Source organism: Choloepus didactylus, chromosome 2, assembly GCF_015220235.1.
Source record: "Choloepus didactylus isolate mChoDid1 chromosome 2, mChoDid1.pri, whole genome shotgun sequence".
Lineage (NCBI taxonomy): Eukaryota > Metazoa > Chordata > Mammalia > Pilosa > Megalonychidae > Choloepus > Choloepus didactylus.
The window spans coordinates 229,361,181-229,379,443 of NC_051308.1; the positions used below are offsets into that span (position 1 = coordinate 229,361,181).

The 18,263-nt window shown below is 34.7% G+C and overlaps 1 protein-coding gene across 21 annotated transcripts in view; it reads left to right on the forward strand.

Annotated features, from left to right (window-relative positions):
• Positions 1-18,263, forward strand: part of EIF4G3 (eukaryotic translation initiation factor 4 gamma 3) — a 443,721-nt gene that overhangs the window by 119,521 nt on the left and 305,937 nt on the right. For all 21 annotated transcript variants that reach the window (XM_037828262.1, XM_037828266.1, XM_037828268.1 and 18 more), the window contains one exon: positions 15,459-15,587. In XM_037828262.1, coding sequence (XP_037684190.1) covers positions 15,459-15,587 — 129 coding nt within the window. The remainder of the gene's footprint in view (positions 1-15,458; positions 15,588-18,263) is intronic.

An 18,263-nucleotide genomic window follows, 5' to 3' on the forward strand; every position in this document is an offset into this window, starting at 1 on the left:
ATGGATATTTGCAAAACACAGTATTAAGAAATGCATACATGTTTGGCTCTGAAAAATAGTAGGTGATACAGTCCTTTTGATTTAAAAAGTTAGCCTTTTAAAAATTAATGGTTACAAAGAATGTAGCTATATTACACCATGGGCTTCTATTAAGCCATTTAGATGAATAAAGTTGACATGTCTTTTGACATGGAAAGGTCTCAGATATATTGATAAGTGACGGAAAAACGTATCACTGAATAATAATTGTTGCATGATTACATTTATATATAAAATAAACATTTGTAAACGTACAGAAAAAATTTAGGTGAGTGTATATCAGACCATTATTAGATGTTTACCACTAGGGAATGGAGAGGGATCAGGGGTTGATGGGGGCACATTACTTCTTTTACTCTGTATATATGTATTTTTATTTTAGCAATTAAAAACTGTAATTAAACCTCATAATCCTTTTTCCTCACAAATCTTAGTGGCATTGGTCTGGTAAGTGGATCTGTAGTAATTCTACCCTGATTCAGTCAGTACATGCAAAGGGGCTTTTCATAGTGGCCTTAAATTTTTCCCTGAAGTTCTAAAAATAATATTGAACTAGTAGTAAAAAATTGTGGCTTGCAATTTTCCATTTTCCCAAATTTTTAATATAGTGTAGTCAGCAGAATCTAAGCCCTGACTTTTTCTTTTGGTAGTGGTGGTGGTATTAATTGATTGATTGATTGAATTTTTTTCTTAGAGAATTAGGAGATTTATGGAACAACCAAGCATAAAATACAGGATTCCCATGTACCATCTTACCACCAAGACCTTGTGCTGATGTGGAACATTTGTTACAATTGATGATAGCACCTTTTTATAATTATGCGATTAAAGTCCATGGTTTAATTTAGGTTACCATATATACAATCTAACATTTTCTCTCTTTTAATCACATTCAGATATATATTTCAGTGCAGTTAATTGCGTTCGCAATGTTGTGCTACCATCACCACCATTCATTACCAAAACATTTCCATCATTACAAATAGGAACCCTGTATATCTTAAGCTTTAACTTCCCATTCCCTATCCCCACCTCATTCTGGTAACCTCTTTTCTAGAGCTGATAAGGTTTTTTTTTTTTTTAATGCAATTTTATAGAGATATATTCACATACCAATCATCATCCAAAGTGTGCACGGCATCATCATATAGTTGGGCATTCATCACCACAGTCAATTTTTGAACATTTTTATTACTCCAAAAAGAAAAAAATAAGAAAAATGAAACAGAATGCTCAAAACAACCCGTACTCCTTATCTCCCCCTATTATTTATTTATTTTTTTTGTCTTTGTTTTCTTGCCCATCTGTTCATACACTGGGTAAAGGGTGTATCAGTCGCAAGGTCTTCCCAATTGCACAGTCACACTGAAAAAGCTATATAGTTATACAGTCATGTTCAAGAATCAAGGCTACTGGATTACACTTAAAAAGTTTCAGTTATTTCCTTCTAGCTATTCTAATACATTAAAAATTAAAAAGAGATATCTATATAATACAAAAGAATAACCTCCAGAATGACATGTTTACTCTATTTGAAATCTCTCAGCCACTGAAACTATTTTGTTTCATTTTTCTTTCTCCTTTTGATCCGAGAAGGCTTTCTCAATCCCGTGATGCCCAGGCCAGGCTCATCCCCAGGAGTCATGTCACATTTTGCCAGGGAGAATTACATCCCTGGAAGTCACGTCCCGCATAGTGGGGAGGGCAGTGAGTTTACATGCAGAGTTGGCTTAGAGAGAGAGGCCATATCTGAGGAAGAAAAGAGGTTCTCTGAGGGTGACTCTTAGGAGCCCTGATTTTTAAAGAATTTATATTGAATTTTTTAAACAAGTAAATAAGATTTCTAAGATTGAGTATATTTCATCATTTGTTCCTTTAAGTAACCTCTTCAGAAAGTTTACTTTTAAAAAAAATCTCATTTTGCCAAGTATAAACATCACCCTCCTTTCTTTACATAAACCTCATAGTCAGTATCATCAAATATTTATGAAGATCAGATGTTGCTACAATTGTTTTTTTTTGTTTTTTAGGAGATACATCTTTTAATTAGACCCAATCCTTTTTCGTACATTGCCTTTTATTTCTAAATAGAGAACAAATTTATTTATTGGTTTTAATAGTTCAAATGTTTGCCATTAATTTTCTTTGGTATTGTATATACAAAACAATTGCAAAAGCTCCTGGCCATTTGGAGCTTGTTATTCAGACCTAGACATTGGAGATATGGCAAACTTAAATACCTAAGTGTTTATTGAATGATAGCTGTGTGTAAGGTTTTGTGTTAGATGATATGGAAAAGCAGTAGTGATACCATGATCCTTGTCTTTTAGAGTTCTCATTTACCAGGCAGATGGTGATACATTATAGGAATTACCATTTTAAGTACATGTGGGAAAGTGAGGGGATATTGATGGTTATATAAATTGGAGCAGTTATATGTAAATAGGTGGCAACAATCATTAGTATATTTTTTGTGATTTTTCTTATTAAGCAGAACTACATGAAGAAGTGGAGCACTGATATAACTGTTGAAGAGAGACAGATTCTCTATAAAGATTCTCTATGATGGATTCCTCTGTGAAGCCATAGAATGCAGACGGGGAGAACGTTTGGGCTGCATCTTACTAGAAATGGAGATAAGTGAACATGATCCCAGAGTTAAAGCCCTTTAGGTGGAGGATGAGAATACTGCTCCATAATGCAATGAGTCATGTATGTAAAAATTGACCAAATGTGTATACATACACTCCTCTGACCTCATTTGGTTAGTTTTTGTCATACATATGTATATGGTAGATAAAATTATATTGCCCTTTATTAGTTGGGGAAATAGGTAGGCACTGAGGTGAAGTATTCTGCCCAAGATTATCCAGCCCAAGTGGTAGAGGCTGGGCTTGAACTCAAGGTGGACCCTAAACATTTGAGTGATTATTGTGTGTCAGTCACTGTGCTAAGTGCCGTACGTGCAGTATATTGTTTTATACTTACGACAGTCTTCTTTTTTGTATAAAAGGGCTCAGAGAAGTTATATATTTGAATGTAGGTCTGTCTGACTTTGTCGCTCATGTGAAATATTGCATTTTTAAATATTTCAATTTTTAAAATTGAAAAGTTTTGTCAATTTTTCCTCATAGGAAGCTGCCCTCATTTTGTTGGATTCTCACAATTAATGGTTGGTAAAAAGCAATACTCAGTGTCTCTTATCTTTTATGGAATGAGGATTCCTTTGAAAATCTGATGAACGCTTAAAATCTACTTTGCTGAACAATGAACATACAAACTTAGTTTTTTTTTTTTTTTTTTTTTTTAACCACAGTTTCAAGGGGGTTCAAGGACTCTTTGAACCTAGCTAAAGGACACTCGCTGGTAAGATTCTTTGCAGAGGTGCTGTGTTGTACTCTGTGGCCTGTTTCCTGGTAGAGGGATTAACCCAATTGTGACTTTACAAATTGTATAGTAAATGATCAGGCATTAAGATTTTTATCTATTATTTATTTTATTTCCTTCAGCTAGAATGAAATCTTCATGAAGGCAGGGATTTAAGTCTCTTACTCACTAATGTAGCACACATGCCTAGAACGATACCTGACACAGAGTTCATTCTCAATAAATTTGTGTTGAAGGAGTGAGTGAATGAATCTTTGATTCTTTTCTGTCCTTTTCCTTCTAACAAAACAATAGCAAGTTTCCTTGGCTCTGCCTTAAGATACAACCCAAATTAGTCAACTTCTTTTCATGTTCATTGTTACTACTGTGTTCTAAGCCACCATCTTTTTGGGCCTAGACTATTGATAGCCTTTTAATTAGTCTCTGTGCTTCCATTCTTGCACTCTTCAGTTCTTTCTTCCCCATAAAGCAACCAGGTGATCTTTGGAAATCAAAAGATCTGGTCCAGCCCCTGCTTAAAATTTCTAATAGCTTCTGTGCTGGTTTGACTGTATTATGTCCCCGAAGAAAAGGCCATATTCTTTGGTGCAGTCTTGTGGGGCAGACATATTGGTGGGGATTAAGTTGGAATATTTGGATGAGGTTGTTTGCATGGAAATGCACCCCACCCAACTGAATAGGTGATAACTCTGATGAGATATTTCCATGGAGGCATGGCCCCACCCATACAGGGTGGGCCTTGATCAGTGGAGCCATATAAATGAGCTGACAAATAGAAGGAACTCAGTGCAGCTGTGAGTGACATTTTGAAGAGGAGCTACAGCCAAGAGGGACACTTTGAAGAAAGCACATGAGCTGCTGATGAGAGACAGTTTGAAGACGGCCGTTGAAAGCAGACTCTTGCTCCAGAGAAGCTGAGAGAGGACAGATATCCCAAATGCAACTAAGAGTGACATTTTTGAGGAACTGAAGCCTAGAGAGGAACATCCTGGGAGAAAGCCATGTTGAAACCATGTGGCAGATGCCAGCCACATGCCTTCCCAGCTAGCAGAGGTTTTCTGGACACCATTGGCCATCCTCCAGTGAAGGTACCCGGTTGCTGATGTGTTACCTTGGACACTTTATGGCCTTAAGACTATAACTGTGTAACCAAATAAACTCCCTTTTATAAAAGCCAATCTGTCTCTGGTTTTTTGCATTCCGGCAGCGTTAGCAAACTAGAACGGCTTCCCACTCTATTTAGAATGGAACTCTAATCCAGGGGCCTTACCATGCCTCTAAGGCCTTAAGTAATATAGCTCCTCCTAACATCTCTCTTTAGCCTTATGATATACTACCCACCCCTTCACTGATAACACTTTAATCACATGGGCTTCTTCTGTTCCTTGAACTTTTCAAGACCTCAAGGTATTTTTCCTGTTGCTCTCTCTCTCTACCATGTAAGTTTTCCCCCTAGTTTTTGGTGTCAGTTTTGCATTAAATTTCTTTTATTGCAGAACTAATCATCACAAATGTAGGAACTTTAAAGAGCACTCATTTATTATCTCAGGTTTTTTGGTCAAGAGTCTGGGCACTGGTTTACAGGGTCCTCTCCTGAAGCCCTCAACAAGCTATATTAAGGTGTTGGCAATCTCGTGTAATGCAAGGGCTCCACTTGAATATTCATTCAAGTTATTGGAAGAATTTAATTCCTCGAGATTGTAGGACTGAGGTCCTTGTTTTCTTGCTGGCTGTTGGTCGGGGGTTGTGCTTTGCTCATAGAGGTTGCCCTCAGTTTGTTGCTACATGTTTGTTTGCTTCATCTTCAAAATGAACAGGAGAGCAACTCGGATGCTTCACTGGCTTCTAAAAGGCTTGCCTGATAATGCCAGGCCTGCCCAGGATAATCACTCTTTTTATTAACTCAAAGTCAACTCATTAGTAACCTAACCACAGGAATATTATCCCTTCATATTCACTGGTGCATCTATTCTCAAGAGGAGGGCATGATACAGGGTAAATATATACCAGGCACAAGAATATTGAGGACTTTCTTAGAATTCTGCTTACCACAGTTTGCCATCTAGCCCCAAGGAGTCACAGATATTCCAGTGTTTGTTACTTTTTATACCTAAACTTTTTGTAGGGGAAAAGTTCTTTTTTTTAATTTTTATCTCACCTTGCTAGCACAGTGCCTTATATGAAATAGGCAGTAAAATATTAATCATTGAAAAAACAGGTAGTCTTTTTCTCTTGTTTTCATTGGCCAGTTATTAAATATGAAAAAATAAGCAATCCTTTGAATTGAACCTAGTGCTAATAGGGTCCATTATAGAAAAAATATATACAGCTCTCATTTGCTTGAGTATTTCACTGTTACTTGAATCATACGAATTTGACTTTGTTTTCCTCATTTTTTTTTTTAGTTCAAAAACACTTGAATGAGTGTAGTTAAGAATAGAGCAAAGAAGAAAGTAATTTTTTTTCTCATACCTTCCTTCTTAATGGTGGTAGTTGGGTTTGGCTGTGATTATGCAAGAGAGAATTTGAACAATGTCACCAAACTAAGTAAAATTCTTTTAGTATCCACTTCAGTGCTCCTTTTACTTGAGTAGGCCAGCTTTTATTTATCTCCTAATATCTGTATATATTACATATGTTACAAATATTACATAAATTATCTTTAGGTAGAAGTAGGATGTTATGAAAAACCAATGAGGAAGGAAAACTTGTTTATTCATTCTATTGCTTGAGAAATATCAGGTATTCAAATTAGCCAAGTAAGGAAAATCTTTGGAATCTTTCCAAGCTACTCCAAATTGAACTGGGACATTTTCATGTCAGAGTTGCAGCTGTTGGAGTCTTTTTAGATGACCTCACTAAATAAACTTTTATCTTGGGATAAAAAAGTAAGGAGTGGCTTCCCAAACATAAACCATGTGTCATTTACCTTTATATGAATCATTTGTTGCTAAAATAATTAATGTTACTTGATTGGGATCCTGGAGCTTTCCTTTGTTGTGACACCTTTTAGTAATGATTTGTTACTTTTTAAAAAGTACTATGCATATATTGTTTGTATTGCATATATATAATTATAAAATACAATAAAGTATACTACTTTATATGTATATTTATATATAAAATATTTAACATTTTCATTGTATTTAGTCAATTCCTATTTGTTTAATGTTGAAACAATCAAGTCTGCATATGAGAATTTTCTTAAAATAGAAATTTTATATTTGGTTGTGGTCATGAGAGTACCCCTAGGGCTGGATTTGTACACTGGCTGATGGTACCTAGTATACAGATGTGTTTTATTTGACTTGAGTAGTGTTTTGGAAATTAGGAAAATTTTATATAAGAATTCAAATTTTTGGTTTCCCTTGAAAATTGGGAGCCTGAAAGCAATAGGCTACTGTTCAGTAGTTGAGTATCTACTGCCCTATTTGCAGGGGACATTATCTCCATTTCTTTGTAGTTCTACTCCCTAGTTTTTTACACCTGGCCTGTAAACTGTCCCATGTGTTTCTTGCCTGGTATTTTCAACCCCTTGCTCTGGAGTCATCAAAGAAAGATTATGTTTAAATTAAAGGAAAATTTAATTTATACATTTTTTATTCTTATTATTTTAAAATTGGTTCTAAATAAACAAGTGCTATATCCTATACCTGATGACTTAATTTTATGGGAGATTATCTTTAGGTAGAAATCTTGAATGAATATTAACTAGCTAGCTAAAATTTTCACTAAATCAAAATTTTATAGGTATTATTTAATATTGCAGCAGTATTTTTCTTTTTATATTCTTGCTATTCTGCAGGACAACAATGTAGTTAATGTTTAATATTTTGCCCATGTGTTCAGTAGTTTGGTCTCTAGTCTTTTGGGGGGTTGTGGGAGTATATTATAATAACATAAAGATATGAAAGTATATAAAACATAAAAGTAGAATTTAACAAATAATTATTAATTGAAAACATAATGCATCACCTTCCAAGTAAAAACATTAAACGTCATGTGGCCTTTCCTGGTCAAAACTCCCTGTTCCTTTTCAGATGTTTGCCTTTTTAAAAATTTCCCTGCTCTTATTTACAGCGTTATTACCCATTTATACATCTCTAAACTGAAGATTTAGTTAATTTTACTTCTTTTGGAACTTTTTATAAGTGGAATCACACTGTATATATTCTGTGTCTTTAGCACACTGTTGTTAAGATTCATTGCAGTTGTGGTGTATTTTTCTACTTTTCCTTTCCATTTATTTTAGAAGGATATTTCATAATTATCCATTCTCCTGTGAGGGACAGTGGGTTATTTCCAAGTTTTGGTTATTAATAATACAACTGTGAACATTCTTGCACATGTTACCCTGGTACACATTTTCATTAGTTTCTCATGAATGTGTACTGAGGAGTTGGATAGTTGAGTCATAGGGTATGCATATCTTCAAGTTTACTACATAATGTCAAGTTGTTCTCCAAAGTGATTATACAAATTTACATTTCCACCAGCAAATGAATGCGAATTCTGGAAGCTCTGCAGTATTGCCAATGCAAAATATAATAACTAATCTTTGAATGAAATCCTTTGACTGACTTAAAAAGCTTCTGGGACATTATCTTTAAAATTTAAATAGAGTACATACACTGCACTCTAAGAGATGGTTGATTAATTTTGCTTGGGATTAATATTATGTTAGAAAACAGAGAAAATCTTTTTAGCTTTGGAAGTGGTTTAGTAGTTGTCATAATTAGCTATTTTTTATGTCTGCTTTCTGCCTTCATTATTGAAATGTTAGCAGTATCTTTGAAATAATGGCAAAGCATGTTTCTTTCTTTCTTTGAAAATTTCTTGTGAGCCACCATAAAGGTGGTGGATTACAATAGCATGACCTGAAACGGAATAGCTTAGAGAAAAGGAGCCTTAGCCAGAGAGTTGAAGAGTCAATAAACATTAACTTAGGAGTATTTTGAAAAAAGATGCTTAAAGTTTGAAGTAACTTTGATCTTTTTATCACCAAGTGCTTCATTAGCCCTTGTGCCATTAGCCTTGTGCCATTTCTTTGGGAAATAACTTTAATAATACTAACTTTTAAATAATTTTTTATAATTTAATAATACTGATTTTTATATGTTTTTTCTTTTGTGAATTTTAACATATATAATAATCGTGAAAACTTTTAAAGTATGATTTAACAAGTAATTAGCAGATTTCAAAGAATGTTATTTTTACAGTTCCACAATTTCAGTTATTTCCATTATTATAAAATATAACATATATACAAAAAGTATAAAGAAAGTACAGCTGAACAAGCAACTGTATAGGTAATTTCAAAAAATATTATGGGTTACAGTTCCACAGTTTCAGTTCTTTCCTTATTGTGAAATATAAGATATGTATACAGAAAGGTGAAAACATTCAGAGCATAATTCAATGAACAGCTGTAGAGCATATTTCAAAGAATGTTACAGGTTATGATAATACCATTTCAGTTTTTTTCTTCCTAGCTATTCTAATACCCTAGCGTCTAAATAGGTATATAAAGTTTCAGTATTTGTAATCCTTTGTGAACTCCTACCCTGTCTATTGCTACCCTTTCTTCTCGTTTAGTCACTTTCTCAGTCTTCATGGGTGTCTAGGCAGTGACCACCCTAACTTGTTCATATTGAAAGGGGGTGTTGACATTATGGGGAAGGAGGCTGCATCTGATTATTGTTCTTAAAGAGGCCGTTGCCTCTTGGGTTTTAGGACTTGTCTGGCACAGGAATACTCTGAATTTCAGTTTCTGAGAGATAAAACTTAGTGAGTGAATCTTTTATAGACTCTCAGATAGGGACCCAGTTATTTCTGGACTACTGTTGGTAAGGCATGGCACACTGTCACCATTTGGGGTATCTAGCTGGAGCTTGCAAAAGAGAAACCCCCAGGATAGCCTGTGGACTTTATTTGAAATCTCTTAGTCACTGTAACCTTGTTTTTTTTTTTTTATTACCTTTCTTTCCTCCCTTTTGGTAAAGAAGATATTTTCAGCCCCTTGATGCCAGGATCAGGCTCGTTCCTGGGAGTTGTGTCCCACATCTCCAAGGAGATCATTCCCCTGGGAGTCCTGTCCCACATAAGGGGGAGGTTAATGAATTTATTTGCTGATTTGGGCTTAGAGAGAGAGACCACATCTGAGCAAGAAAAGAGGTTCTTTGGAGCTGCCTCTTAGGCAGAATTATAGGAAGGCTTAGCCTCCCATTTAGAGCCTGAAGTTTCACAAGAGGAAGCTTCAAGATTGAGGGCTTGAGTCATTAAGTGGGGGGTTTCTAGTTTCACATAGCATATGTTCTTTCCAAGATAAACAATCAATATCTCACATTATCTTCACTTAGTTGTACAATATCATCACTCTCAATTTTAAACAATTATCATAACATAAATCATCTGAGAGCTCTTATTAGCCACTAATTATTCATCCCTAGTATTAGTCTAGTGCTGATAAGATATTTTTTCCTTGAGTGTTTCTTCATTTAGGTCATTTCTAGTGTGTAGGAACATTACTGACGTTTGTGCATTAATCTCGTATCCTGCCAATTTGCTGAATTTGTTTATTAGCTCAGGTAACTGTGTTGTCAATTTCTCAGGATTTTCCAAATATACGATCATGTCATCTGCAGATAATGACGGTTTTACTTCTTCCTTTCCTGTTTAGATGCCTTTTATTTCTTTGTCTTGTCAGGTTGCTCCATCTAGAAATTATAGTACAGTGTTGAATAATAGTGGTGACAGCAGGCATCCTTGTCTCATTCCCAATATTAGGGGGAAGGCTTTCAGTCTCTCACTATTGAGTACTATGCTGCTGTTTTCATATATGTCCTTTATAGCATTGAGTAAGTTTCCTTCAATTCCTGCCTTTTGAAGGGTTTTTATCAAAGAAGGATGCTGAATTTTGTCAAATGCTTTTTCAGCATTTATTGAGATGATCATTTGATTTTTCCCTTTTGATTTGTTAATGTGTTTTATTACATTAATTGATTTTCTTATGTTGAACCACCGTTGCATGCCTGGAATGAACCCAACTTGGTTGTGGGGTATGATTTCTTTAATGTACTTTTGGATTCAGTTTCCAAGCATTTTGTTAAGAATTTTTGCATCTATATTCAATATTGAGATTGGCCTGTAGTTTTCCTTTCTTGTAGCATCTCTATCTGGTTTTGGTATTAGAGTGATGTTAGCTTCATAAAATGAGTTAGGTAGTGTTCCATTTTCTTCAGTTTTCTGAAAGAGTTTGAGCAGGAATGGTGCCAGTTTGGGCTTTTATTTGTAGGGAGTTTTTTTGATGATTGATTGGATCTCTTTACTTGTGATTGGTTTGTTGAAGTCTTCTCTTTCTTCTTGGGTCAGGCTAGGCTGTGTTTCCAGGAAATTATCCATTTCCTCTAAATTGTCTAGCTTCTTGGCATGTAGTTGTTAATAATACCCTTTTTTGATTTTAAAAATTTCTTTGGGATCCACAGTAATGTCCCCCCTCTCATTTAAGATTTTGTTTATTTGGGTCTTCTCTCTTTTTAACTTTGTCAGTCTAGCTAAGGGTTTGTCAATCTTGTTCTTCTTCTCAAAGAAACAGCATTTGGTTTTATTCATACTATTGTTTATTTTGTTCTCCGTGTCATTTATTTTTGCCTTAATCTTTGTTAATTTCTTTTCTTAAACTCGCTTTAGAGTAAGTTTCTGATCATTATCAAGCTTCTTCAGCAGTTCCCTTAATTCTTTGATTTTAGCTCTTTCTTCCTTTTTAATGTATGCATTTAGAACTATAAATTTTCCCCTCAGCACTGCCTTCACTGTATCCCTTAGGTTTTGATATGCAGTGTTCTTGTTTCCATTTGTCTCTAGATAGTTACTGATTTCTCTTGCAATTTCTTCTTTGACTTACTCATTGTTTAGGAGTGTGTTGTTTAACCTCCAGATATTTGTGAATGTTCTGGTTCTTTCATGATTATTGACTTCTAGTTGCATTCCATTGTGTGCAGAGAAAGTGCTTTGAATAATTTCAATTTTTAAATTTATTGAGGCTTGTTTTATGCCCCAGCATATGAGCTATCCTGGAGAATGTTCTATGAGCATTAGAGAAGAATGTATATCCTGGTAATTTGGGATGTAATGCTCTATATAAGTCTGTTAAGTCTTATTTGTTTATCACATTGTTTAAGTTTCTTTGTTGGTCCCCTGTCTGGTTGTTCTATCTATAGGAAAGAGTGGTGTATTGTAGTCTCCCATGTTTATTGTAGAAATGTCTTTTGCTTCCTTCAGTTTTGCCAGTGTTTGTCTTATGTATTTTGGAGCACCTTGATTGAGTGCACTGACATTTTTGATTGTTATTTCTTCTTGGTTAATTGTCCCTTTTGTTAGTATATATTTCCTTCTCCCTTGCTGCTTTCAGAACTTTCTCCTTCTCTTCAGCATTTCACAATGAAATCAGACTATTTCTCAGAAAGGATTTATTTGGATTTTTTCTATTTGGAATTCGTTGGCGTCTTTGATTTGCATATTTATGTTGTTTAGAAGGCTTGGGATGTTTTATCCAATAGTATCTTCGAATACTCTTCCTGGCCCTTTACTCTTCTCTTCACCTTCTGGCACACCAGTGTTTCTTGTATTTGTGCAGTTCGTGCATCATTTCCCTGAGATCCATTTCAAAGTTTCCAATTTTTTTTCACCATTTATTCTTTTGTGCTTTTGCATTCCATCAATCTGTCCTCTAGTTTGCTAATTCTTTCGTCTTCCTCTTCAAATCTGCTGTTGTGTGTCTCTGCCCAGCCAGTGGCACCCTGGAACTGTTGTTCTGGAGCACTTTTTGTCCATTATCTAGTGTTTTTCTTGGAGAATTTTGTTCTGTCTCTCCTAGTCTGTCATCTTCCCAGAAGTCTCCATAATAAATTTTTTTTTATACTGAGGAGCTAGCTATGACTTTTAATCATGAGGGTTGTCTTCTAAGAACTTTGAGTTAATTCTCATTGCATTAAAGAACCAGCAAACCTTTCTTATAAAAGGCTATTACTTGGCTCTCTCCCAACATTTAACAACTCTCAGTGCGAGAGGCCCTGCCCCACTGCTAACTATTATTTGTATATTTTCTAGTTGATGTTTCTGTGCCTTTTTCCCCTGACAAAGATATTAATATATAGCAAATATGTATTGCCTAATGCAGTACCACATGCATAATAGAAGCTTTTTTTTGAATGAATAGAGCACATTGAAGATCAGAGATTTTTATTTTATGTAGCAACATTGTGAAAGTAATTAACATCACTGAGTTGTATATTTCTAAGGGGTTCAAATGGGAAATTTTAGGTTATATATATGTTACCAGAATAAAAATTTAAAGAAGCAGACATAGAACTATACAACACAGAATAACCCTAAGGTAACCTGTGGTCCCATAAATATAAAAATATTCATTCATCAACTGTAACAAAGGTACCACACTAATGTAAAATATTAATAATGGGGTGTGTGTATTGGGGAGGGTATATGGGAACCTTTTGCTTTCTGTATTAGTTTTCTGTAAACCTACAACTTCTCTAATTTAAAAAAAATTGGGAAAAAATACTTCCACTTTGCTGTTTTTCTTCAGTCGAGTATGAAAACAGTTAATTCTAAAACATTTGAAGTAAGAATATTTCTAAGCCTTATTGTTGAGAAATTTCCTTTTAAGTAGTATTCATTTCTGGTTATTAGTTTTCTAAAGTAGGTGTTTAAATAGCAATCTAATTTTTCTCCTTTAAAAAATTGCTCTGATGGCCACCATTTCATGATAAACCTTATGCCCTTTAAAGATTGGATGAAACTGATGGGTCATATTTTAGTATCACTTGTGCCTCTCTCTTTTTTAAAAAATTTTATTGTGGTAACATACACAACACAAAATATACCATTGTAACACTTTTCTGTGTACAGTTGTTAATGATAATAATTTCATTTACAGTATTGTTCTACCTTCACCATCATCCATTGCTAAACCTTTTTCGTCACCCAAACAGAAACTGTAGCCATTAAGCAATAACTCTTCATTGACCCCCTTTCTTCCTGGCCCCTGTTAACCTCTAATCTAGATTCTTTCTCTATGGATTTGCATAGCCTATTTATTTCATATAAGTGGAATGATAGTATTTGTTCTGAATTATGTCTTCAGGGTTCATCCATGTTGTAGCATGGGTCAGATTTTCATTCCATTTTGCAGCAGAGTAATATTCCATTGTATGTTTGTACCACATTTTGTTTCTTTATCACTTGATAGACACTTGTGTTGCTTCCATCTTTTGGCTATTTTAAACAGTGCTTCTGTGAACACTGGGGTACAATTACCTATGTGTCTTTTAATCTGTTAACTTTTGACTCTACTTGATTCTCTGTGAGTCCATTTTATTTTAGAATTGGGGTTAGATTGCTGAATGTTTACGTGTTTTTGTCTGTTTATTTAGGAGTTCTCAGTGTTAGATCATCAAGGGGTAGATTTTTTTGAGAGCCTCTGATTCAGCGAGTTCCAGGAAAATGTAATGTCATTTACAGAGTGACTATTTTCCTCTTTGCCTCGACATTGGTTTTTAAATTTGTGATAGAATTCATGGAATCTTATAATTTTGATGGAAAAAATATCTAATCGAACTTTAACATTTGTTTGATTTATGAATGTAGATAACAAACCCCTTTATATTAGCAGTGTTATATTACAGGTATTGTAGATATATCAAAATACTGGTTTATTCTCATCACAACTTCAAAAATACAGTAGTTGTTGAAGTGTGGTTCTTATTTTTAATTTATTAATATAGAATACTTACACTGGTGTCTCACAAATGTTTTTATATATTTTGTACTTCAATTTGATTTTAATTGTTTTTTTGTCATAATTCTTTTTTTTTTTTTTTTTTTTTTTAATTCATTAACAAATGATTGTAAGAGGTGTGTAGTTTCCACTGGAGTTCCCAAGGGCTCATGACTCCCTTCCAAATTAAGAATCCTACGTAGAATGTATCCTTTCATATTAGGGGAATGCAGAATTGTCCCAACTCACTGAGATTTTCCACACTATTAGCGCTGGTCTTGGGTTTATTATATAAGAGGGAGGAGCCAGCTTGTGTCAGTTGCTGGACTCTGGAAAGGGACATGAGTGAAGTGTTTTCATATTGATCATGCCTGGAGATCAGTTTATTGCCAGCAAAAAATTTTGTAAACTTAATTTGTGTTTATATAAAAACACTTGCTAATTATTTTTCATGACCATTATATTGTATTAGAAAATATAAATAAGAAAAAAATGAAATATCTGTGATACTTTGTTTTGTTTTATCTCCTTATAGATCTTTTAAATACTATGTGTATGTGGGTATATTTGTGTATACATATATACTTATGTAGATATAGATATATATATATAGAGAGAGAATCATGCACATGTACATATATTTATATGTAGTCTTTTAAAAACAGAAGTTGGATTGTGCACTACAGTTAACTTGCCTTTTTTGGTTCAGGTTTAATTTACATTCGGTAAAGTTCACTCTTTTTATTGTACGGTTATAAGAGTTTTGACTAAATACAGAGTCATGTAATCCCCACTATCAATAATTAAGATACAGAATAGTTACATCACCCCTAAAAAAATCTGCTTATGTCTGTTTAGGAGTCATCTCCTTCCCCTCATCATCCATTGGTCTCTTTTCTGTCCCTTTTACACAATGTCATATAAATAAGAAGTATATAGTATGTAGTTGTGAGTCTGGCTTCTTTCATTTAGTATATTTTTTTCCTTTTAATGTTTCTGGCTTTGGGATCATGCATGGAGAATCTTTTATAAAATTAATAAAATTATTCATGTGTATTTTTCTAACAACTTAATGTTTTCATTTTTGAAAATTTAAGCCTTTAATGAGTCTCATACTTATTTTCACTTTCAGTTGTGGAAGTGAATAGAAGTCAATTTTATAAAATTAGCCAGTTCAGATATATTTAAAATTGACTTTCTAATATAGTGCTTTTACCAAATATTGGTTTCATCATAGGTAACGCAAGTAGCAAGACAGCCGGTACCCCCAACAACTTCCCCTTATTCAGCACATGAAATAACCAAGGGGCATCCGAATCTTGCGGCAACGCCCCCGGGACATGCATCGTCCCCTGGACTCCCTCAGGTAAGAAAGAAGAAATGTCTTTGTAAAAAAAAGTCATCTGGTTTTCTGCAATTCTAAAGCAGAATTTAAGCATTCTCATGTTTGCATTGCTTTAGGCACCTCACCATAATGGTAGATACTAAAAATTTTATGCATTCCATTTATGGAGTAATCAAGAATGAACTGTTACTGATATTTACTTTTCCTTTTTATTGTTTAAGAAATTACAGTACGATTTACTTTACCAAAAACCCAGTATCACTGATTTGCTTTTCAATGTTTAATTTGCTCTAGTTCTAAATGTGCCGTGCCCCCACCACTCCTTTTTTGATTCTGTTTGTAGTTATTTTTGACTTTTGTAAAAGTGTAAAAGTGTGAGTAATTAGTGGAATTTTGTTGGTTGGTTTGGTTGTTGATTTTGATTCTTGGGATTTTTCAGGTTTAAATTATTTCTGAACTGTTAAAGAATAGTGAACTCACTGTATTTCTAATTAATAGGCACAGTGAACATTGAAACACTATTTTATGTAGATGTTTCTAAGATTTTTTTAGCTTGTACCAACCTACCATTACATGCATTTTTGGTTCTCCTTATGTTTAAGAGTTGTCTATAGTTAGGAATTCCCTTATTGGAATGCAGAGGGAGTCAAGACCCATGCTGTTTGATATTATCAGCATTTACACATAAGAGCTACTCTTCGCGATAATGAAAATTAATTTCATAACATTATTTTGAATTGTGGCTTCCATATTTCAGACATTTTAGAGATTGACTAATATAAGAATTTAGGAATAACTTACTTAAAATAATGTTAAAGCTGGTGATTATAGGTTAGGGACTGATTAATGATAGTTTAGACTATAGAATGTTCAGAGAAGGAATGACAAATTTGCCAAACCATTATGGAAAAAGTCCTATTAAGGAATTTAAATTAACTTGTCTGTATTGGACTTAATACTGTGTTTAAATGTGGTCTAAATTATTCCTATTTAATTTTTTCTTTGTTCCTGTTTAATTTTGAGTCAAAAATAAAATGTGACAAAGTACATTATTAACTATTTAAATGAAATTCTTGTATTTCATGGCATGAAATAAACCACTCAACCTATTAATAAGATAATAGTCTTATTATTAAATAGTCTGAGTCTAATCAAGAGAGAAATACTATGCACTAATTTCAGTAGGGACAGTTTAAAGAATTATTAAATTTAACAAGGGTTTGAAGTGATGAGAGGTTGGCCAATAAGAACTAAAGAGAACTCTAAAGAATAAATAAATAGCAGATGTAAGGAGCAGCTGCTTCTCTGATGGCTGAGCTAAAGCACCCAAGGAAAAGCTAAGACCCCTACGGCTAAGACCAACACCTTATGAGAGAGGGAACAACTGTGACTCACTGAATCTGGAGAATTCACAATGGTACCACCAATGGTACCACATCAGTGGAACTTGCTAGAAATCTTTCTTCTGAAATTTCCTGGAAATTCACCGTATGGAATATTGGAGAAACCTGGTCATGGGACATTATCTCACTGAAGGCCTCCACTGGGAAACCACCAAGGGGTATGTTAGGGGAAGCTGCTGGTCTCTGTGTACCGCAGTAGCTCTTTGTTACAGGATTCTAGTGCTGAAAGAAGCCATCTGTGCTATAGGAGCTAGACACCAGAGAGAAGCTGTCCTACTGTAGCACACCAGAATCAGGAAGTAAAACTCTTTATTCCTACATTGTCTCTCCACTGCCCTCTACTCACAAAGTTTAATATACTGCCAACCAGTTAAGGAAAAATATTTAGAAGGTACAGATCCATTTCACAGAGGAGGCAAAAAGGGTAAATATGGAGTTGGGAGGCAATAACTTGATAACCACCACCCTTGCCTATTTCACTTCCTGTGCATCTTTCTATCCACATGTGATCTCCCATATGACAGGAAAACAACTCTTTATCCTACTAAACAGGATACAGCTATTATTTTTATAATAGTGTTATTCCCTTTCCAAAAATGAGATGCTCTGCTGGTTTGGAGCTGTTATGGACTCCAGATTTATTCCAATCTTGTGGGTGGGACAACTGATTAGATTAGTTCCATGGACACGTAACCCTGCCCATTCAGGGTGGGTTTTAATTAGCTTACTGGAGTCCTTAAGAGAGCTGAGAGCCCACACAGACCCAGATGCTTGAAGACACTGGGAAATGCAGACAGAAGGACATTTGGAGATGCTAAGCTAAGAGATGTAGTCCAGAGTTTGCCCCAGAGAAGCTAAGAGAGGACCCCCAGACACTTAGAGAGAAACACCCTGGGAGAACAAGCAAGGCTTCACAGAGGCTGAGAGAGAGAAGCTAAGAGAGGCAGAAGCCCAGAGACTTTTGGAGAAAGCCATTTTGAAACCAGAACCAAGGAGCAAAGGACTAGGCAGACACCAGCTACGTGCCTTCCCAGCTGACAGGGTTCTGGGCACCATAGGCCTTTCTTCAGTGAAGGGATTCTCTTGTTGATGGCTTTAGTTTGGACACTTATGGCCTTAGAACTATAAATTTGTAACCTAATAAATCCCCTTTATAAAAGCCAATCTGTTTCTGGTATCTTGCATAATGACAGCTTTAGCAAACCCGTACAGATGCCAAGTTTGAAGCAGCATAGCCATTGTTTGTTACATTAATTGCTCTTCAAATTCAGTCCCATTGTATATTCTGTTACCT